This window comes from Otolemur garnettii, unplaced genomic scaffold (genome assembly GCF_000181295.1).
Source record: "Otolemur garnettii isolate 467f Iridium unplaced genomic scaffold, OtoGar3 scaffold00094, whole genome shotgun sequence".
Taxonomy (NCBI): domain Eukaryota; kingdom Metazoa; phylum Chordata; class Mammalia; order Primates; family Galagidae; genus Otolemur; species Otolemur garnettii.
Genome location: NW_003852489.1, coordinates 2,834,986 through 2,858,116, shown reverse-complemented (window position 1 = coordinate 2,858,116; position 23,131 = coordinate 2,834,986). Strand labels below are relative to the sequence as shown.

Below are 23,131 nucleotides of genomic sequence, written 5' to 3'. Positions count from 1 at the left end.
TCTTGCCTCAGCTTCTGGAGTGGCTGGGACTACAGGTGCCCACCACAATGCCTGGCTATTTTTTTGTTGCAGTTGTCATTGTTTTAGCTGGCCTGGGCCGGGTTCAAACTCCCAGCCTCGGTTCATGTGGCCAGTGCTATAACCACTGTACTACGGGCGCCAAGTCATCTTAGAGACATTACTGTCATTGATGGCTTTAGGCTTTCAGGGTCTAATCAGCAAAAGGCTACAAATTCTACTACCAGAGATCTCTTCCACCAGCACCCCATCCTATTTTCTTAAAAATATGTAGAAATGGTATTAGACTGGTGTTCCGAGGGCCTAGAGAAAGGGCAACACTCGTTTTTTCATCATGTTTCCCTTTCCCCTCCTCCATCTGAAGCTTCTTCTCTTGTAGCAAGTTACGGCACCCCCACCTACTGCAGCTGATGGCCGTGTGCCTGTCCCAGGACCTGGAGCAGACCCGTCTTGTGTATGAGCGCGTCACTGTTGGCACGCTGTTCAGCGTTCTCCACGAACGAGTAAATAGCTGTTTTCCTAGCTTTTCCCTTAGCTGCCCACCTGTTTCTTCCCTGCCCTAGCTGTAGAGATCCCATTCACATGTGCATAGAAAATAAATCTCTTAATTTTTTTGACTTTATGCAGGCCATATAACATGCCATTTAAAACTGATAAGCGTATGCTTAGGACTAATATGATTTTTATTATTGTCATTCCTGCTTCTTTTTTTATCACACTCTTACGAGGGCAGCAGACCCAGAAAACATACAAGCATGTTCCTAGCTAATTGTAATTCAACAGCCCTGACTTTATTTTTCTACGTTGTCACTTGTGTGCTATCTTGCCTTTTTTTTGAGACAGAGCTTCACTCTGATGCCCTGGGTAGAATGCTGTAGTGTCATAGCTCACAGCAACCTCAAACTCCTGGACTCACTTGGTCCTTTTGCCTCAGCCTTCCATCTAGCTTAGGCCTAGAGCCTGCCATAATGCCTGGCTGATTTTTCTATTTTTAGTAGAGATGAGATCTTGCTCTTGATCCAGCTAGTCTTGAACGCCTGAGCTCCTGCAGTCCACCCACCTCAGCCTCCCAGAGTGCTAGGATTATAGCTGTGAGCCACAGTGCTCAGCCCTACTTTGTTTTTTTAGAGGCCTATATTGTTCCCCTCTCACCTCAAATTTCTTTGGGGTTAGAGGACATCTTTTGTGGCCTACAGATTCTGTGAGAAGTGTATTTTGGGCTTAGCTGTGGTTTTCAGAGAGCTCCTGGGAGATTTGATTTTTTTTCTTTTTTTTTGAGACAAGAGTCTTACTATGCCAAGTAGAGTGCCGTGGCATCACAGCTCACAGCAACCTCAACTCTTGGGCTTACGCCATTCTCTTGCCTCAGCCTCCTAAGTAGCTGAGACTACAGGCACCCACCACAACACCCGGCTATTTATTTTTTTTGTTGGAGTTGTCACTGTTGTTTAGGTGGCCTGGGCTGGGTTCGAATCTGCCACCCTCAGTGTATATGGCCGGCACCCTACTCACTGAGCTACGGGTGCCGCCCATGTAAGTGAATTTCTATTCCCTTAGGATGAACTTTCTTATTTATCTGACTGGGGTAGGGGCTGGACTGGTTATCTGCATCCTTTGGAGTCCTTTAGCTTCCAGGTTCTCTCAGCAGCATAGGCTTGGACAGGGAAGGGACAGAACAGGTTTACTAGTGGTAATGGGGGGAACTCCCCTGGCAGTTTTCCCCAGGTCAACCCTGGATCCACACCAGGCTTTGAGAACTTTCTCTTCATTATTTGTGATAGGAAGCGGCTCAGCTGAGAAAAAGGAGCTGAGGGCACCTGGGTCAGTGGGGCCTTAGACCAGTTACTTAGCCTCACTGAGCTTTAGGTTTTCCCTCTATGTAAAATGGGGGTCCTTCCATGAGGATCAAATGGAAAAACTTTGGAAATGCAGCGTCAGGGTCCTGGTTCCTTTTGTTCCTGGTGTTTAATCTCTCTTGCAGCGGTCCCAGTTCCCGGTGTTGCACATGGAGGTGATTGTGCACCTGTTGCTCCAGGTCTCTGACGCACTGAGATACCTGCATTCTCGGGGGTTTATCCATCGCTCCCTCAGCTCCTATGCTGTCCACATTGTTTCCACAGGGGAAGCGAGGCTGACCAACCTAGAGTACATGATGGAAAGGTGGGTGCATCCTGGAATGTGACTTCCTCCTAAAGAAGGTCTCTGGGGAACTTTTGCTGTAGAGATAGAATCTGATCTGGGTGGGACTCCTTGTTGGTGGGCTGAACTGCCCTTCAGTGAATGAAGAGGTTTCCCAAATGCCTTACCCTGTCTGCCAAGACTAGAGGGACTTTGGGGAATTTACTTCTACTCAGGATATATATATATATATATATATATATTTGAGACAGAGTCTCACTTTATCACCCTTGGTAGAGTGCCTTGACATCATAGCTCACAGCAACCTCCAACTCCTGGGCTTAGACAATTCTCTTGCCTCAGCCTCCTGAGAAGCTGGAATTACAGGCGCCTGCCACAATGCCTGGCTATTTTTTGGTTGCAGTTTGGCTGGGGTCGTGTTTGAACCCACCACTGTTGGTATATGGGGCCAGTGCCCTACCCACTGAGCCACAGGGGTACTCAGGATATTTTAATGAACATTTAACAAGTAAGAGCTCATATTAATCTATATCCATATACATAATATAGTCCACTAAAAAATTTTCAGTGTCTTAACACAATACGAGGTGTATTTCTCACTCAGATTGCAGTCTAATACGTGTATTAAAGCATGGCAGTGTTCGATGTCTGTCCCATCCACCTTTTGGGCTTTGGTACCCTGTTGTATTCTTTTTTTTTTTTTTAGTGACAGAGTCTCACTCTGTTACCCTGGGTAGAGTGTCATGGCATCATAGATCACAGCAATCTCAAACTCTTGGGCTCTAGTGATACTCTTCCCTCACCCTCCCAATCAGCTGGGACTATAGGTACCTGCCACGATGCCCAGTTATTTTGAGTGGAGACAGGGTCTCATTCTTGTTCAGGTTGGTCTTAATTCTTAAGCTCAAGTAATTCACCTGCCTCCGCCTCCCAAAGTGGTAAGATTATAAGGCACGAGCCTCCTTGCCCAGCTCCTGTGCGTTCTTTGTGTTTGCAGTCAGTGAGCAAGAGAGAGAGCATGGAGGGGACCCAGGTGGGGTTTGGGGCCAGCCTAAAGTAGGTAATATCATTGCTTCCCACTTTGCAATGGCTAGAGCACAATCACCTTTACTGTAGGAAGGCTGAGAAATGTGCCTTAGCTGTTCATCCAGGAAGAAGAGAGAAGGTGATAGATGAGCCTGATGGCCTATCACACCCTCCACATCCAGGCTAGGCTCATTAAGGGTTGGTGGATGGGCTTAGTTTCCTTCGGGCTGGAGTCAAAAGTTTTCCTGAGAGTTGAGGACTGACCTCCCTTCTCCCCGCTAAGCTCTGAGTAGATCTCTCCTGTACTTCTCTGCTGCCTGGCCCCGAGCCTTTGCCCAGTGTTGATGCCACTCTTCTGCCATTGGGCAGACCTCTTGCTTAGACCCATCCACCTCCTCTTACCCTGCCTCCTGATGCTTTGTTAAAAGCTAGGTCTTCGTTTCTCACACACTTCGTAATTTTTCTTGCTAGATGAAAAACTCCATGAGGGCAAGGATTTCTGTTGTTATTTATTTATTTATTTGCAGAGTCTCACTTTGTTACCCAGGCTAAAGTGCTATGACATCAGTTTAGCTCACAGCAACCTCAAACTCTCAGGTTCAAGTGATCCTCTTGCCTCATCCTCCCCAGAAGATGGGACTACAAGCACACACCATCAGGCCAAGCTAGTTTTTCTATATTTTCTAGAGTTCTCAGTTGTGCTCAGGCTGGTCTTGAACCTCTGAGCTCAAAGGAATCTCCCTCCTCAGCCTCCCAAAGTAATAGGATTACAGACAGGAGCCACCAGCATGTTTTTTGAATCCATGCAAGACTTACCTCCCCAAACTTTGAGTGCCTCTTACCCCCTGCCTGGAAAGGAGGGTAGGAGCTGGATTGTGCTTGGCCTTGCGGGCCCTGGTGAGGAGTTTGATTTCATCCTGAGAACACTCGTATGTTGTGTTTTGTTTTTGTTTTTCTTTTTTGAGACAGAGTGTGACTTTGTCTCCTGTAGAGTGATATGGCGTCACAGCTCACAACAACCTCAAACTCTTGAGCTCAGGTGATTCTCTTGCCTTAGCCTCCCAGTAGCTGAGACTACAGGCGCCTGCCACAATGCCTGGCTGCTTGTTTTTTGTTATTGTTGTTGTTGTTTAGCAGGCCCTGTCTGGGTTTGAACTCATTAGCCCCAGTGCATGTGGCTGGTGCATTAGCTATGAGTGCTGAGCCTGGGATATTGATTTGAGCATTACAGTGTCATGGTTAATTTATAGGTTAAGAAAATAAGAACCTTTTGGCTTCTGTGTTTAAAGAAGGGGCTGTGATGGGGCAGAAAAGAGTAGGTGTGCCATTAGAGTATGGTGAACTGCTGCAGGTTTCTACTTGGGAATAGGCAGAGGCCAGTTAAATTGCTCACCTCAATGTGAATTAAACATTCAGGGGCTTCTTGTTGCCTATAATATTAAGTCTCGGTACCTTTGCAGAGAATAGAAGATGGGGCTCCACCTACAGAATCACTGTGATGACTACCTCCACATCCTCTTAGCTATTCAAAGCCACTTTCAGCCCATGGCCTTTCACAGTGTTGCTCCAAGTGTCTAAATACCTGCACACCTCTTTGAGTCTTTTTTGGTCCTTTTTTTCTTTTTTAAAGAGACAGGTTCTTGTTCTGGTACCCAGGCTAGAGTGCCGTGATACCATCATATCTCACTTCATCCTCAGACTCCTGGGCTCAAGCAGTCCTTCCATCAGCCTCCCAAGTAGCTGGGAGTATAGGCATACCTATACTGGCTAATTTTTAAAATTTTTTGTAGAGACAGTCTTGCTGTGTTGTCTAGAGTAGTCTCAAACTTCTGGCCTCAAGTGATCCTTCTGCCTTGGCCTCCCAAAGTGCTGGGGTAACAGGAATGAGCTACTGGGCTGGGCCCTCTTTAGTCTTTTAAATTCAATTCAGACACAGCCTCCTATTATATACCCACCCCATGAAGGTGTACTAATGCCCCCGTCTACTGAGGCACTTTGCATATTGCTCTCACATACATTCCTCCGGTGCACCGCAGTCATTTCTGTACAAGCAAGTTGGCCCCACTATATGTGGGTTCATCACCAGCTCAGAGCCTGCCATGTGGTAATTGCTCAGTAAATGTTTCTTAAATGATTGGATGAGTCTAGATGAAGGAAAAACTTGATGCAGTTGAGAGCAGGGTTGACCACTTGGCTGAGTGTTCAGGAGTAGTGAAAGTTAAGGAGTTTGGAGATTTTTGCTATTGATAACACCAGAGGGTTTTCAGGAAGGCTGTGATAGGATCCAAACTGTTTGTCAGTGATGGAGTGCCATCTGCTGTTACAGTGGAGGCATAACAGTTTCTTCTGCTTTGTTCTCCAATGAAATGAGAATCTTGGAGTGAAATGGAGAGCCCTACCCAACCCTGTCCTCTTATAGATGAGGAAACTGAGGCCCAGAGGGGTGAAGGGATGTTATGAAGTTGCCCAGTTGGTTGGTTACAGGTACAACTGGGGCTAGAATCAGGTGGAAGTGGATGCCTCCAGGTTATTGGAGCAGGCTGGATTGGAGTTTGAGGTTGGGAAGATCAACTAGGAGGCCATGGGACAGGGACTGGTGGTGACCAGAGAGGCAAAATAGAAGGAAAAGAAGTGAAATTCACAGAGGAGTGGGAATCAACAGCTGGCCAAGTGAGAGAGTAGAAGGCAATCAGGGTCTGTGAGTGCTACTAGGAAGTCCAGAGGTACTAAGTATGTAGGAAGGTGTGAGTTTTCCTATGGGCTGGTTGACCACAGAATGGTGCTTTAGGCAGAAATGTCAGTCTGCAAGCTTTCTGTTGTTGTGCCCAGGAGTCCCACAAAGACCACACTGCCAAACAAGCCGAATTCTTAGCAGAGTCCTTTTACTGAAGAGCTGGCTGGCGACTGCCTCAGTGTCTCAACATGGGGTTTCTGAGAGCAGCCCCGAGTGCTTAAGGAGGTGGGTTTTTAAGGCTTGGTCTGCATCCTGGTTGGCACACAGGCTGTCCAGGTGCGTTTGGGTGGGGTAGCAAGCAAGCATTGTACAGAAGCAGAAATTTGCAGTTAGTTATACATCATACATCTTTGTTTTAAAATTTTCGTCCTATACATCTTAGTTTCAGTACTTTCTCTCCATACATCTAAGTTTACCTCCCAGTCTGTTTCCCAGGGAGTTAGCCAAGCAAGAAACTGGGAATGAACTAGAAGCAAGAAATCAATTCCTACTTTCTAATTTATCTTGGGAGTGAATTAAACTTATTTCATTTCATTTGAAAGTTTGCAATCTGGAAATTTGCCAGGAGTTAACTGGTATTTTTCCATTATAGCCTAGGCCTAACACCTTTCTGTCTTAGCCTAGGGTAATTAAGCCTATCACTATAACAGTGTACCCTTCTCTGAAAGCTGATGATATGAGTTGATGATTCAAGAACCCAAAGTAGCCTTTATTTCTACCTTTTTTTGAAACAGAGTCTCACTGTGTCACCCTTGGTAGAGTGCCATGGCATCACAGATCACAGCAACCACAAACTCTTGGGCTTAAGTGATTCTCTTGCCTCAGCCTCCCAAGTAGCTGAGACTACAGGCGCCCGCTACAGCGCCCAGCTATTTTTTGGTTGCAGCCATCATTATTGTTTGGCAGGCCTGGGCTGGATTCAAACTCACCACCTTAGGTGAATGTGGCTGGTGCCTTAGCCAATTGAGCCACAGGTGCTGAGCCACCTGGCTAGTTTTAGAGACAGATTGTCACTCTGGCTCAAGCTGGTCTCTAACTGATGAGCTCAGGCAATCCACCCACCTCTGCCTTGCAGAATGCTAGGATCACAGGTGTGAGCCACTGTGCCCCACCCATTTTTTTAATTAAAAAAAAATTTTTTTTTGAGATAGAATTTCACTATGTCCCCCTCAGTAGAGTGTTGTGGTGTCATAGCTCACAGCAACCTCAAACTCTTGGTTTTAAGTAATTCTCTTGCCTTAGCCTCCCAAGTAGCTGAGACTACAGGTGCCCACTACAACGCCCGGCCATTTTTTTGTTACAGTTGTTGTTGTGCAGCTGGCCCAGTCCAGCTTTGAACTTGCCACCCTCGGTGTACGTGGCTAGCACCATAACCACTGTGCCATGGGTTCTAAGCCTCTACATTTATTTTTGATAGCATTCCACTTGGCTTGTCTGTCTCTTGAATGTCATTGTCAAGGATAGCATTCCATGTCTTGGTGTGAAAGTGATGCAATAGTTTTGCTAACCCTTCAACTGCTTAATGGAATGTTTAGAGCTGGAACTGACCTCATAAATGGTGTCATGTAGCTTCAGCCAAATGTAATTTTAGTGATGTCAAAGCTGAAGCCTAGAAAATAACAGTCCTGGAGTAATAGCTATAAAAGAAGTCCCTCGCCTCCAGCTAGCTTTAATAGAGAATGAAAAAGGGATTGTACTTGTGGAAGGTAGGAGGAAGTAGAAGAGAAAGGACGGGCTCGGTGCCTGTAGCTCAAGTGGCCAGGGTGCCAGCCACATACACTAGAGCTGGCAGGTTTGAATCCAGCCCAGGCCTGCCAAACAAGGACAACTATAACCAAAAAATAGCCAGGCATTGTGGCGGGCGCCTGTAGTCCCGGCTACTTGGGGGGGCTGAGGCAAGAGGATTGCTTAAGCCCAAGAATTTGAGGTTGCTGTGAGCTGTGATGCCACGGCACTCTACCCTGGGCGACAGCTTGAGACCATGTCTGAAAAGAAAACAAAGAGAAAGGACTTAAATCCTGTTTATAAATAACTTGTCCTTTGTCAGGGCTTTAGATGATCCTGAGAGTCCTGAGAATAGTTTTTCTCTTGAAGAATTGTACCCCCTGCTTGGAGAGCCAATCATGCTAATTCTCAGAATTTATCTGACAATAAAACCTTCCATTGTGTTTTCTGTGATGCTGATATCATTTATATTAAGTTAACATAATTATGTGATATGTATACAATATATTAAATTTATACATATATAAATACGTGTAATTAAATTTGCGTGCATATCCACAGTGTTCACATCACATCTAACTATTCAGCAGAATAACTGAAAGTCAGTACTAGCTTTTATAACTTAACGACTTCTTGAACTCACTGCCATCTATCAAAAAGTGTTTCTTCTTGACTGGAAGAAATATTTAGGGCAGTGGTTCTCAACCTTTCTAATGCCTGTGGCCATTTAATACAGTTCCTATGGGTTGCAACCCACAGGTTGAGAACTGCTGATTTAGGGAGAAAAACAAAACCATTTAGGGAGTTTGCTCAAAGATTCAGAAGCTCTCTCTGTCCTCCAAAATCTATCCTATGCCAGATCAGCAAAACAACTCTATATCACTTTCTTTTTGAAAATTTATCAAGCAGCAGTCATCAAGTCTTTACTGAATGCCTCCTGTTATGCTTATACTAATTCCTTGTTCAGTGGAGTGGTTTATTGCTCATGAAGTGTTTCCACATCCATGATTTCATTTGATTCTTGTGACAGGTGTGGGCAGAAATCAGCTCTGACTTCACTCTGAGGACTCTCGTTGGCCCAGAAGACATTTAGGATGCTCTGATTTAGCCCTTAGGCAGTCTGGTTGGCAAGATGAGTTATTCAAGCGAGTGAACTTTTGAGTGCCAAATTGAGAGGGTCCATTCCTAAGAGGGCAGGTGTTCAGAAAAGAAGCAATCATGAGGGCCAGGTACAGTGGCTCACACCTGTAATCCCAGTACTTTGGGAGGCTGAGGTAGGAGGATTGCTTGGGGCTGAGAGTTCAAGACCAGCCTGACAACACATTGAGAACCTGTCTCTGAAAACAGAAAAGAAAAACTGACTGGGTGTGGTGGTGTGCACTTGTAGTTATACCTACTCAGGAGGCTAAGGCAGGAGGATTGCTTGAGTTTAGGAATTGAAGGCTTGAGGCTGCAGTCAACTATGATTGTGCCACCACATTCCAGCCTGACAGAGTGAGTCTTTGTCTCAAAAAAAAAAAAAAAAAGAAAAGAAAAGAAACAGCAGCAATCATTGTGAAGAGTTGGAGAAATGTCAGGTGGCTTTGATGAAAACAGATAGTGTGAGAGGGGTTCTCAAGAGATTATTACATTCATTTATTCAACAGTAAGCATCGGGTGGCACCTGTGACTCAAGTAGTAGGGTACTGGCCCCATATATACTGGAGGTGGCAGGTTCAAACCTGGCCCTGGCCCCAAACTGCAAAAAAATAAAATAAAACAAAACAAAAAACAGCAAGTACCAAGGCCCTGGGTTTATGGTTAGGGATTTAGTGAATAAAGATAAGGTGTCTGCTCTCATAGAGTTGAGTCTCTGGTAAAGGGCAGACAGATAATAAACTAAATAAATGAACAAAAAATTTAGATAAGTGCTCTGAAGCCAATAAAACAGAACTATTTTAGATTAGGTAGTCAGAGAAGGCCTCACTGAGGAGGTGACTTTCAAACGAGTATCTCAGTCAAAAGAAGCAGCTGCTTGCTCTGGGGTCTGTGGGCAGAGCATGCCAGGCTGGTGTATGAAGTGGTAATGTGCTTGCCATGTTGGAGGAACTGAATCCTTCAAGGTAATGTGCTTGGCATGTTGAAAGCCCCTGTGACTTGAGTGAGTGAGCAGGAGAGCCACCAGGTGGGGTTGGGGGAAGGCCTGGGCAGGTAAGGTGCTGAAACACTTCGGAGGCAGTGTGGGTTAGCTCAGTGTCTGGCTGGGTTTCTAGAAGCTCAAGGATGTTATGAGTCTTCAAAGGCAAATACTTCATAAATGGATTGTGTGGTAATCAAAAGACCCTTTAAGGCATGAGTGTGCCTTGTGTGTTTTTTTCTGTAGCCGGGATGGAGGTGTGCACAGGGACCTGACTCGAGTACCCCTCCCTACCCAGCTGTATACCTGGGCTGCACCAGAAGTTATCTTACAGAAGGCAGCCACAGTGAAGTCGGACATCTACAGCTTTTCTATGATCGTACAGGAGATTTTAACAGGTAGATCAAGATCATTAATGGTTGAACAGAGTCCTTATTCTTAGGTCATATTTTTCCCTCTCAGAAATAATTTAATTTTTTGAAAATGTAGGACTTAAAAAAGAGAAATTTATTCAAGGAAATCTTTTTATGCTTATGGAAGGTAATCTTCCAGAAATCGTTTTAACTCTTCTTTAAGACTCATCAAGGTCTACCCCATCTGCCTGTCATTGATAGTACATTTAATCCAAGCCAAGTTTTTATATTGAGTGTTGTCAATACCTAGAATCTCTGTGACGTACCCCTTAGGGACTTGTAAATGAGGGGAAAAGACTGCCCTCTTAAGAAGCAGTTATGAAATTAAACACACCAAGGGTCCAGTAGATGTATAAACAGTGTCGCTTGAAAGAAATGGATGCCCTTCCAAACCACAGGACTCTAATGTGAAGAAACTGGTCACATTTGAAGACAGAAGGAATCCTTTCAAGAGAAGGACACACATAGGGTGGTGCCTATAGCTTGAAGAAGTAGGGCGCCAGCCCCATATGCCGGAGGTGGTGGGTTCAAACCCAGCCCCGGCCAAAAATTGCCAAAAAAAAAAAAAAGGAGAAGGACACACAGAATAAAACACATTCATCGAGGGAGCTGCCTTTCATTGTGTTTATAAACTTCTATGAAATAAATACATTCACTACCTAGCCTAATGCTATGAAATACTCCCTTCTGTTCCCCAGGTTTGCCAACAGGGAGCCTTTTTATACATGACACTGACACTGCTGTTTCCTATCTTTGTGTCAGGTATTTCCCTGGTAAATGGATGAAGTGGCTTCTTGTTTATAATTGGGCTTCCAGGTAGTTTTCTACAAGAGAAATTAATGTTTAAAGGGGTTGAGTGACTTGACTTAAGGTTACCCAGCTTCGTCTCATTTCATTTTTTCCCCCTCTCTACCTCCTGGTTTCTTAATGTTTCTCCTTCCTGTGACTTTTTCCTTACAGACAACATACCCTGGAATGGCTTAGATGGATCAGTTATTAAAGAAGCTATAGTCTTGGGAAATTATTTAGAAGCTGATGTCAGGCTTCCGAAACCTTACTATGATATTGTTAAGTCAGGCATCCAAGTCAAGCAGAAAGACCGAACTATGAACCTTCAAGATATCCGGTATATTCTGAAGAATGACTTAAAGGCAAGCCTTGAAGTTGTTGGGAGTTTATTTCTACTTACCCATCTCAGGAGAGTAGAGAGTAAGAGACTAAGATGAAACTAGAGACCCAAGTTGTAAGAATTTTTGGAAATCCTCATTTTATTATACTGTTTCTATGTTCCTGAGAAAAGCCTAACTCCTTAACTTCTTTCCCCCCTTTTTCTAACTCCTTTACTTGATGAGAGCAACAGGGAATTAAGGAGGGGATCAGGGGAGGTTCAGCACATAGTAGAGCCACACTGCAGGCACATAGAGATTCAGTGAATGGTAGCTATTACTACTGCCTTCAAGATACTGATAATAACGGTAATTTAGCCAATTAGGACTATAGTCAGCCTGCCCAACAGGAGTAAGAGGGAGTTTATCTGATACCTCAGTTGTTTTCTAAAATAGCATGACTATGACATGTCCTTGGCACTGTTTCCTGTGTTACAGGATTTTATTGGCGCCCAGAGGACTCAGCCAACTGAGGATCCCAGGGTGCAAAGATACAAACTCCATCCTGATGTCAGTGTCTATCTAGGACTGACTTCAGAACATCCGAAAGAGATCCCTGACTTGGAAATCAAAGAGCTGAAGGAAACAGGTATGATCTTAACTCAGAGGTTAAGCATCATTGTGACACATTTGTGTTCTAGAGTCTAAGCTGCAACTAATTGCCTACTCCAAACTGTGCGTATAACTTAATGCTGGGAAAAGCCTTAGGGGAAAAAATCAAGATCCTTAAAATAACTCAATTAAACTTTGTAGGCTCCATATATATCTGGCATGGATCCAGAACTAAATAGTAGCAGTGAGTTTATTTCTAGCATGATTAGTCTTTAGAATTTATCTAGTTTCTTCACAAGTAAAAATGATCTTTAAATTGAAAACTACTAAATGGTTTTTACAGAAAATTTGAAAAAGTAGAAAGAATAAAATTACTTATCATTCTAATTCTCTATTCTAGAAAAAATTTGTTAACATTTTAGTTTTTCCTTCCAACCTTTTTTCTACTTTTTCTTTCTTTTTTCCCCTTGAGATAGGGTTTCACTGTGCTGCCCAGGCTGGTCTTAAACTCCTGGGTCAAACAATCTTGAATAGCTGGGTTACAAGCATACACCACAACACCCAGCTTTTACTGCTTTTTAGTGTTTTTGAAAACCATAGAATTTAGAGGTAGAAAAGACCTTGCAATCATCAGTTTTAATGCCCTCATATTACAAATGAGAAAGCTAAGGTACAGGGAGCTTGTGACTTGTTCAGGTTCACAGCTTGTTACACAACTGGAACGCAACCCTTCTACTTCTAGCCAAACATCTGTTCTCTGTGGCTTTCCTTTTGACATGGCTAGAGGCCTCCAGAGTGGCCCGTCACTGACTTCTTTATCCTATTCTCTGCAAGCAGTACAGTTGTTGGCCAAGGGTTGTGGGTGGTCAATCCTGGTGTTACATTTGAGTTATTTATTCCTCCCAAGATGCAGTGGTTTCTTGGGCAGTATCTCAGCTTCTTTTATCAGATGCTCACTAAAAGCACAACTTTCACATAAATAGTCAAACTCTTGTGTGTGTAAAGAAAGGTATGACTGTGGTCCTTAAGATTCAAGGTCCTATAATTTGCATGTCCTGACAGTTATGAATGTCTGAGCGCACTTTAAATGAAGCTTAGAATGTTTCCCCCAGGGTTTGACTCCCTGCCCCAAATTTCTGCCTCATCCCATGTCAAAATGAGAACTTTCACCTATGTTAAAAATACTTCCACAACTGGGAAGGAAGTGGGAAAATAAAAAGCTTTCTTTTGTGTGTTCTTATCCTCTTGCTTAAGCCTGATTAGGTTTGAATGTCATTACTTTAATCAGTTGTGTGCTCCTATTCTTTTCAACAGGCAGTCAGCCTCATTCACCTAGGAGTCCCTTTTCTCCCATTGAGAAAGGAGTACTAAATCCTCAGCCCCCAGGTCCCAATCTGGCTGCCAAAGACACTCAGAATCAAGACATTTCTTCTGATCCATTTGTGGCAGAAGAGGCCAGCAGCCCCAGCCTAGGTCAGGCAAGCCTCTGCAGCTTTGAAATCAATGAAATCTATTCAGGCTGCCTGAACTTGGGAGATGACAAAGAGGAAGAGCTTCCAGGAGCTCCTTCATCTCTTGAGGGGAATAGACCAAACCAGGCAGATGAACTGAAGTCCATGGAAGAAGAGTTGGATAAAATGGAGAGAGAGGCATGCTGTTTTTGTGATGAGGACGAGAGTTCTTCAGAAGCTGACACAGAGCTCTCCTTTGAGGACTGGGACCAGCAAAATGGTTCGTTTAGTTCACTCAGCCTACCTGAGCCAACTAGAGAAGTCAAGGGCAATGTAAACAACAGGTCCATGACTGAGGAATACATCAGTAAGTGTGTGCTCAATCTAAAGATTGCACAGACATTAATGCACCAGAATGCCAGTTTGCTGAAGAATACGCAACAGAAAATAAATAAACTTGAGATGATACAGAAGGAGCAGGAAGAGCACAGGTCTTTTTGGGCTACTTCAAGAGAGTTTGTAAATGTCTACAATTTGCCTTCAGCCCTGGGTCCTCCAGCTTCAAGTTACATTCCTCCTGTTGTGCAGCAGTCAGGGGGCCAGCAGCCAGACATCAGAGTCAACTGTCCAACCCTAGAAAGGTTTCCGAGAACAGTGAAAGACTTTCAAGGAGGACATTTTGGCAAAAGGTCCAGGAAAAGAGATGCTTGTGGCTGGAAACCTTTCATCCAAGTCTCTGAAGAAAGCACAGGGGATAAGTCAGAGACAAGCCACCAGGTAACCTAAGTGGGAAAAGGGGCAGCCTAAGCAGGACCTGAAAATCAGGTTCAATGTTGCTCCAGCCTGGATGCAAGGACTGACATGTAAACGCAACCAGCTTGAAGCAAGGTCTGGGTGGCTGGGAAATAAGTCCTCTAGGATGGAATTTTAAGGTAGATTCTCTTTACCTCCCACTCCAAATGCAACACAAAGCCCATGTTCTGTTCCGTAAATTCATATGCATTAGATTGAACCATAAGAGATTGTTGTTTTGGCCAGGTGCGGTGCCTCATGCCTATAATCCTAGTACTCTGGGAGGCCGAGGTGGGTGGATTGCCTGGAGTTCAAGACCAGCCTGAGCAAGAGTGAGAACCTATCTCTAATAAATAGCTGGGCATTGTGGTGGGGCCTGTAGCCCCAACTACTCAGGAGGCTGAAGCAAGAGAATCACTTGAGCCCAAGAATTTGAGGTTGCTGTCAGCTAAGACTTCATGGCACTCTACGGAGGGCAACAAAGTGAGACTCTTAAAAAAAACCCAAAAACTCCTTCACAGTTAAACCAATCAAGTATTGGCAATTTTACATCCTAAGTTACTTATTCATTCACTTAACAAATATTTATAAAGGCAGAGGCTATATTAGTCTCTAGGATATGATGATGAATAAATCATAAGCTCTGCCTGTAAGTAGCTGAAACACCAGTGGGGGACCAAGGGATCTGGTGGTCAAAAACGACACCTTAGAAGAGGTGAACAGACACCAGGAGAGCCAACTGGGAGTTGTAGCTTGAGGCTTATGGAGATTTCTTTTTTTTTTTAAGACAGAGCCTCAAGCTGTCCCCCTGGGTAGAGTGCTATGGCTTCACTGCTCACAGCAACCTCCAACTCCTGGGCTCAAGCGAGTCTCCTGCCTCAGCCTCCCAAGTAGCTGGGACTACAGGCGCCCGCCACAACGCCCGGCTATTTTTTGGTTGCAGCCATTATTGGTGTTTGGTGGGTCTGGGCTGGATTTGAACCTGCCACCTTAGGTGTATATGGCTGGTGCCTTAGCCGCTTGAGCCACAGGCGCTGAGCCAGCTTACGGAGATTTCAGAGTGGCTCCTCTTTGAACTCCTTAAGGGCAGAGTTCCGGCCTTGCTCATTCTATGTTCTGGCACCTAGCATGATACCTGATATGATCATTGAAAGAATGAGTGAATGAATGAATTTGAACAAATTCACATGTAGAGAACTGGCTGCCTCTCGAATCATAGAATTTTATTTTATTTTTTGAGACAGAAAAAAATTTTATTTTTTGAGACAGTGCTGTGGCATCATAGCTCACCGCAATCTCAAACTCTAGGGCTCAAGTGATTCTCTTGTCTTAGCCTCCCGAGTAGCTGGGACTGCAGGCACCCACCACAATGCCTGTCTATTTTTTTGAGATAGCATCTCACTCTTGCTCAGGCTGGTTTCGAACCTGTGAGCTTAGACAACCTGCCTGCCTCGGCTTCCCAGAGCGCTAGCTAGGATTACAGGTGTGCAGCATCGTGTTGGGCCTGAATCATAGGATTTTAGAACTGAAGATCCCTCAGACATGGATCAACCATAAAAGAGTGAGAAGTTCAATCTCAGTGACTTAAACTTCCCAAGGTCCAGTGGTGTTACCAAGATAGGGGTTGGGTAGGAGAGGTCTGCCTCATTAAAAGGAGGATTTTATTACTTAATTTACGTTTGCTGTTTCCAAAGTATCATAGTCTCTATTATGTTGTATTTTATTGTCATAGCATCCCTACTGTTAAGTGTTTTTTCCTTGTTTTATGGATGAGGAAACTAAAGTATAAGATTTTCTTAAGTTAGTGTGAGACTAGAACCCAAGGATTAGATTAGAACTCAAAGCTGCTGCCACAAAGATCTGCCTTCATATTAATGTGGATGGAAAAATGCTCAGGAAAGCATTTAGATTTTTTATTTCTGTATTGCTGCTCTTTGTCCACTTGCATCCTGTCTGGACTAGGTTCCTGGGAGCCAACATTTCTAGATAAAGGCCTCTTGATAAGAGGTAGATTACTAGATACGAAATATGCAAAGGCAAATTGTCTTGATACATCTGGTTAGTTCACATTTAGCAAGAATGGCTTTGAAAGAATGTGAGACTAAAAAGAAGAGAAATCCTCTCATCAAAGCACTGAAACATGTTTATTACTTTTTAAGCTGCTGACTCTTTGTGGCCCTGGAAAGCAGAACACAGGTAAACAATTTCAGCCCTCTCAAGAAGCCAAGGATAGTTTGGAAAGAAGCAGGAACCAACATACCAGTAGGTGTGTCAACATTGATCATTCTTTGTGTCGCCATGCCTTTAGTCTCTCTTATGAGCCAGAAGTCACTTAATGATCTTCATGTGTTGAGTGATAAAGGGACTGTGAGCAATGAAGAGTGATATAGAGGCAGACAGTGTGTCGCCTTCCCCTGCTGAGTGAGTGGGAAGAGCAGGGGAACAGAACTTTGTAGGAGACATCAAAGGCCCAGGGGCCGTCAGGTTCATCAGACAGAACTCACCGGTTGTCAAAAGCAAAGCATTTCACTTTTCTAAAAATGCGCAGATAGTTATTCTATAAAAAGAAATGCCAAGTAGCCGAGAGGGGGGAGAGGGTGGGGTGGGGTCTCAGTGTATGGTACACCCCTTGGGGGCAGGACACAAGTACAAGAGAGACTTTATCTAACAAATGCAATCGGTGTAACCTAATTCTTTATACCCTCAATGAATCCTAGGCAATAAAAAAGTAAAAATAAATGCCTGGTTTTCCATTTGCTAGTGTTCTAGAAACCAAACTCATTGGAAACTAGTGTTGTTTAAAGTAACCATCACTGACTCTAGATGGGAAGCTGAACAATATCACTATTGCCCTGGAGTATCTGATTTCCAGCCAGATCAATGAAATGAATTTGCTTTAGCACCACAGATCACTGGGAGGGGTATATATATGTATACTGAGATTTGTTTCTTTGTTTTTGAGATCGGATCTCATTGTGTTGCCTAGGCTAGAGTATAGTGGTGTTACAGCTCACTTCAACCTCAAACTTCTGGGTTCAGCAGATCCCCCTGCCTCACCTTCTTAAGTAGTTGGAATTCTGGAACTACAGGCTTACACCACCACACATGGCTAATAATTTTTGGTTTTTTGGTAGAGATGAGGATCTTTCTCTGTTGCTCAGGTTGGTCTTAAATCCTTTCCTAAAGTGATCTTTCCTCCTCGGCTTCCCAAAATGCTAGGCCACCACCTGACAGCACTGAGTTTTTAAGAACTTATGTAGGGCAGTGCCTATGGCTCAAGGGGTAGGGCATCAGCCCCATATACCGAGGGTGGCAGGTTCAAAGACAGCCCCGGCCAAACTACAACAGAAAACTAGCTGGGTGTTCTGGCAGGTGCCTGTAGCCCCAGACAGCCTCTTGGGAGGCTGAGGCAAGAGAATCGCCTAAGCCCAGAGTTGGAGCTTGCTGTGAGCTGTGTGACACCACAGCACTCTACCGAGGGTGACAAATAAGACTCCCTCTCTACAAAAAAAAACACCTTATGTAAAAGAGGCTCGGCGCCTATAGCACAGTCGGCCACATACACTGAGGCTGGTGGGTTTGAACCTAGCCCAGGCCTACTAAACAACAATGACAACTGCAACAAAAAAATAGCTGGGTCTTGTGGGGGTGCCTGTAGTCCCAGCTACTTGGGAGGCTGTGAGAAGAGAATCACATAAGCCCAAGAGTTTGAGGTTGCTGTGAGCTGTGATGCACAGCACTCTACTGAGGGTGATATAGTGAGACTCTGTCTCCAAAAAAAAAAAAAAAAAACTAAAAACCTATGTAAAACAAATTTCATTTTGTATAGAGGATTTATTAAAGGTGCAATAAATGTTTCTCAGCATAAACTAGTATATCAGTTTTTCTTTTCTGTAGATAAATGACAGCCCTAATCCATAGCTTCGAAGTCAGTTTTCCTGGAAAAAGATAACCTTCCTCTAGTAGTGACTGAGACTGATGACTATAGCGTTTTGCTCTTCCTTTCATGTTAGTAAGTACAGTATGTGCATGTACATACTACAGCTCATCCTTGTAATCCCGACACTCTGGAAAGCAAAGGAAGGATCGCATGAGATGAGGAGCTCAAGATCAGACTGAGCAACATAGTGAGACCCCATCTCTACAAAGAATTTTAAAAGTTAGCCAGGCATGGTAGCACGTTCCTGTAGTCCCAGCCCCTGGGGAAGCTGAGGCAAGAGGATTGCTTGAGCACAGAAGTTCAAGTTTACAGTGAGCTATGATCGCACTATAGCTTGGGCAACAGATGAAGACACTGTCTCTTCAAACAAACAAAAAGTGCAGGAGGAAACAGGAAGAAAAATGCCAAATATGTTAATAAATCAGCTTATTTTTTACCCATAGTTAAAACCCATAGGTTTCACCCTATTCCCCCAAAAGAACAAAAAAGAAAAAGTGTAATGTTTGTCTAGTGATTCACCTAATTTTTTGGTATGCTTTAAAAAAATAAAATGGGCCGGGCGCTGTGGCTCACACCTGTAATCCTAGCATTCTGGTAGACTGAGGCGGGTGGATTTCTTGAGCTCACGAGTTAGAGACCAGCCTGAGCAAAAAAGAGAGTCCTCATCTCTACTAAAAATAGAAAAACTGAGGCGAGAGGATCACCTGAGCCCAAGTTGGAGGTTGCTGTGAGCTCCTCCAAGGTAGAATGCCATGGCACTCTACCCAGAGTGACAGCCTGAGACTCTGTCTCCAAAAAAAAAAAAAGTGAAACAATAAAAAAATAAAATGGCAGGGCCAGGCATGGTGGCTCATGCCTGTAATCCCAGCACTTGGGAGGCCAAGGCAAGTGGATTGCCTGAGCTCACGCGTTTGAGACCAGCCTGAGCCAGAGCAAGATTCCATCTCTAAAAAATAGCCACATGTTGGGCGGTGCCTGTGGCTCAAAGGAGTAGGGCACTGGCCCCATATACCAGAGGTGGTGGGTTCAAACCCAGCCCTAGCCAAAAAAAGTGCAAAAGAAAAAAAATAGCCACATGTTGTGGCAGGTGCCTACAGTCCCAGCTACTGGGGAGGCTGAGACAAGAGGATTACTTGAACCCAAGAGTTTGAGGTTACTGTGAGCTAAGACACCATGACACTTTACCAAGGGTGACCAAGTGAAACTCTGTCTCTAAAAAAAATAAATAATAAAATGGCAATTACTATACCTGTAGGCAATTTATATATCCCAACTTTTTGTTTTATGTTATACCATGTTATTTAAAGAAAGACCCTGTTAACTTATTTTGAAATTATTGGATTTCACTTACTGTTCAATTTTAGGTGGTTTTATTTTTTATTCTGTTATAAACAGGGCTACAGCTACTTAAATAATTCTTTTTGCATTTTGGATTTTGTCCTTAAGATGATTCCTGGAAGCAAAATTACAGGGTCAAAGGTTTTGAACATTTAAAAAATTATTGATAGCTTTTGCTAAAAAGCTCTTTAAAAAAGCTGATCAGGGTTGGCGCCTGAGGCTCAGTGGGTAGGGCGCTAGCCCCATATACTGAGGGTAGTGGGTTTGAACCCCGCACCTGTCAAACTGCAACAAAAAATAGCTGGGTGTTATGGCAGGAGCCTGTGGTCCCAGCTATTCGGGAGCCTGAGGCAGGAAGATCACCTAAGCCCAAGAGGTAGAGGTTGCTGTGCACTGTGATGCCACTCTGTCTCTTAAAAAAAAAAAAAAGCAAACAAAAAACTGATCAGATCTGACCTTTTTGATTCAACAGTTTATCTGCTTTTTGGTCCAGCTGGGGTGTAGGGCATTCTGCATAACAGGGAATTCATATCTATACCATAAATCACATAATTTTGAATTTGCTGTGTTTTCCAGGATGGCCTTGACCTCCTAGAATCAAGCAGTACTCCTGCCTCAACCTCACAAGCAGCGGGGACTACAGGCATGCACCACTACTCCCAGCAAATCATGGGATAGTTAGAGGGAAAAAAAGATTCCCTTGGGGCCAGGCCCAGTGGTTCACACCTGTAATCCTAGCACTCTGGAAGGCTGAGGCAGGTGGATTGCCTGAGTTCACGGGTTTGAGACCAGCCTGAGCAAGATTGAGACCCCGTCTCTAAAAATAGCTGGGTGTTGTGGTGGGAGTCTATAGTCTACTCAGGAGGCTGAGGCTAGAGAATCACTTGAGCCCGAGTTTGAAGTTGCTGTGAGCTATGACGTCAGGACAAAGTGAGACTGTCTCAAAAAATAAAATAAAGACTTCGGCTTGGCACCTGTAGCTCAAGTGGCTAAGGCGCCAGCCACATACACCTGAGCTGGCGGGTTCAAATCCAGCCCAGGCCTGCCAAACAACAATGGTGGCTGCAACCAAAAAATAGCCAAGTGTTGTGGTGGGCACCTGTGGTCCCAGCTACTTGGGAGGCTGAGGCAAGAGAATCACTTGAGCCTAGGAGTGGGAGGTTGCTATGAGCTGTGATGCCATGGCACTGTACCCAGGGTGACGGCTTGAGGCCTCTGTCTCAAAAGCAAACAAACAAACAAACAAGAAAACTCCCTTATTTTGAATATGAGAAAACCTTGGCCCAGAGAGATTGACATTTGCTAGTCAGAGAGCTAACCTAGCAGTTAGGTCAGGGTCTGGAACTCAGTGAGACTACACTGAAGGTCACTGAATATTCTTTAGGATATCTAGTGTCTCATGACCATCTTTACAAATGTTAGTTATTATACTGTTAACTGGTAGGTGGGCCTGATACAAGAGAATTTTGAGGGGAGGGCACCTAAACTATCACCTGCAATTTGTGGCACTCGAGGGAGGAGAGGCTCTGCAGCAGCCCAGGGATTAGGGTTCTCTCTGGCAAAACTGCATTTCAATTGTGAGTTTCTTCTACCTTTGAAAATTTCCCAAGAACATTTTTAGAAACATAAAATCTGAACTTGGAAACTGAAAAAAACCTTAGAGCTCTTCTAGCCCAGTCCTTTCATTTTAGCCAAGGAAGACCTAGAGAGTTCAATGCCCAAGCCAAAGTCACAGAGCTAAATAGTGCATTCTCCACTGTGTCAAGCCACCAGCAGGGACTGGGTAGGTCACCCAGCCCTCAGCAGGATGCTACCCGGTAAGGTTCCTTATGGTTTGAAAACTAGGGGCGGGGGTGGTGGGTCTGGCACCCTCTGGTGGTGTAAAGGAATCGTTGCAACTCAAGGAATGACTGGAAGGCATTACGGGACCTTTCCTCTGGGTGGGCTGGTGGGCTTTTGAGTTTTGTCAGGAACTTCAGCAAACAAATGTGTTTGTGTCCATTTTGTTTCTCTCCTCCTGAACAAACAGGATCAGTGTGGAATCTATGTCTTCTCAAATCTATAATACAAAATCAAGAAATAATGAAGATGATGGAGCGGTACACTTAAGATGGAAAAGTGAGTATAAAGTCATGGGTTTTTGTTAGACAGAATTGAATTTAAGGTATGTTTGTGGCTGGATATGAGTATGATGGCTCATACCAGTAATCCCAGAACTTTAGGAGGCTGAAGCAGGAGGATTGTTTAAGGCAAGGAGTTCAAGACCAGACTGCATAAGTAACATAGTAAGATCACATCTCTGCAAAATTGTTTTAAAATTAGCCAGGCATGGTGGTGTGTGGCTATAGTCTTAGCTACTTGGGAGGCTAAGGTAAGAAGACCATTTGAGCCCAAGAGTTTAAGGCTATAGTGAGCTATGACCATGCCACTGCCTGGGCAACAGGGCAAGACCTTGTCTCTAAAAAAATAAAATAAATTGAGCATGATGGCATGTGCCTATAGTCCCAACTACTTTGGAGGCTGAAGCAGGAAGATCACATGAGCCTAGGAGTTTGAGGTTCCAGTGAGCTATAAAGATGTCATTGCACTCTAGCCTGGGCAACAGAGCAAGACCCTATCAGAAGGAAGGGAGGGAGAGGGGCAGAGAAAAGTAAGGGAAAGAAAGGAAGGCATATTGGTTCCTACAGTATATTTCTTTTTTTTTTTGGCTGGGGCCAGGTTTGAACCCACCACCTCCATTATATGGGGCCAGCACCCTATTCCTTTGAGCCACAGGCACCGCCTCCTATAGTATATTTCTTGTCACAAAAACACCACCAAACTTCTAAATAAAGACCAAAACACTTCTAACATTAAACACTGAAATAGAAAAATGTGAACTATACAACATAAAAAAGATGAATAAAGACAGGTAAGATAATTACTTACCCGATTATTTCAGTTTAGGCGTATGGTGGCAGCTCAGAGCATAAGGAAGGAATCAACCCTGGATGGGACACTATCTCATTGCAGGGTGCACTCACACTCAGCCTCACTGGGACAGTTTAGACATACCAGTTCATCTAATAGGAGGTGGGAGGAAACCAGAGTCCCTGGAGGACACCCATGCAGACAGGGGTAGACTATGTAAGCACCACAGTTGCCATAGCTGGGAAAGGAGTCCCCCTCCCCCAACATTATAATGAAGTGATATTAAACAAAACTCTGTAATTGGAAGACCTTTTGTATAGATACTTAATACATAATTAAAGTGGAGAGCATTCAGTGTTAACTCTTGTTTCCTATGGGCATTATTATCCTCTTATAAGCTTAAAAGGATTTTTTTTTTTTTTTTTGAGACAGAGTCTCACTTTATTGCCCCGATAGAGTGCCATAGCGTCACAGCTCAAAGCAGCCTCCAACTCCTGGGTTTAGGCGATTCTCTTGCCTCAGCCTCCCGAGTAGCTGGGACTACAGGCGCCCGTGACAACGCCTTGCTATTTTTCTGTTGCAGTTAGGCCGGGGTCAGGTTTGAACCCACCACCCTCAGTATGTGGGTCCAGCGCCCTACTCACAGATGCCGCCCAAAAGGATATGTTTTTTTAGAAAATACTAGTGCTGGCTCGGCGCCTGTGGCTCAACCGGCTAGGGCGCCAGCCACGTACACCTAGGGTGGCGGGTTCGAGTCCCCAGCCCGGACCCGCCGAACAACAATGATGGCTGCAACCAAAAAAATGGCCGG

At 44.3% G+C, this 23,131-nt stretch overlaps 1 protein-coding gene across 2 annotated transcripts in view; it reads left to right on the top strand.

Moving 5' to 3' along the window:
- Positions 1-23,131, top strand: part of TEX14 (testis expressed 14, intercellular bridge forming factor) — a 110,035-nt gene that overhangs the window by 52,585 nt on the left and 34,319 nt on the right. For both annotated transcript variants that reach the window (XM_003795580.3, XM_012808800.2), the window contains 9 exons: positions 398-521; positions 2,000-2,178; positions 10,005-10,156; positions 11,132-11,322; positions 11,776-11,926; positions 13,204-13,994; positions 16,292-16,398; positions 21,102-21,227; positions 21,440-21,528. In XM_003795580.3, coding sequence (XP_003795628.1) covers positions 398-521; positions 2,000-2,178; positions 10,005-10,156; positions 11,132-11,322; positions 11,776-11,926; positions 13,204-13,994; positions 16,292-16,398; positions 21,102-21,227; positions 21,440-21,528 — 1,910 coding nt within the window. The remainder of the gene's footprint in view (positions 1-397; positions 522-1,999; positions 2,179-10,004; positions 10,157-11,131; positions 11,323-11,775; positions 11,927-13,203; positions 13,995-16,291; positions 16,399-21,101; positions 21,228-21,439; positions 21,529-23,131) is intronic.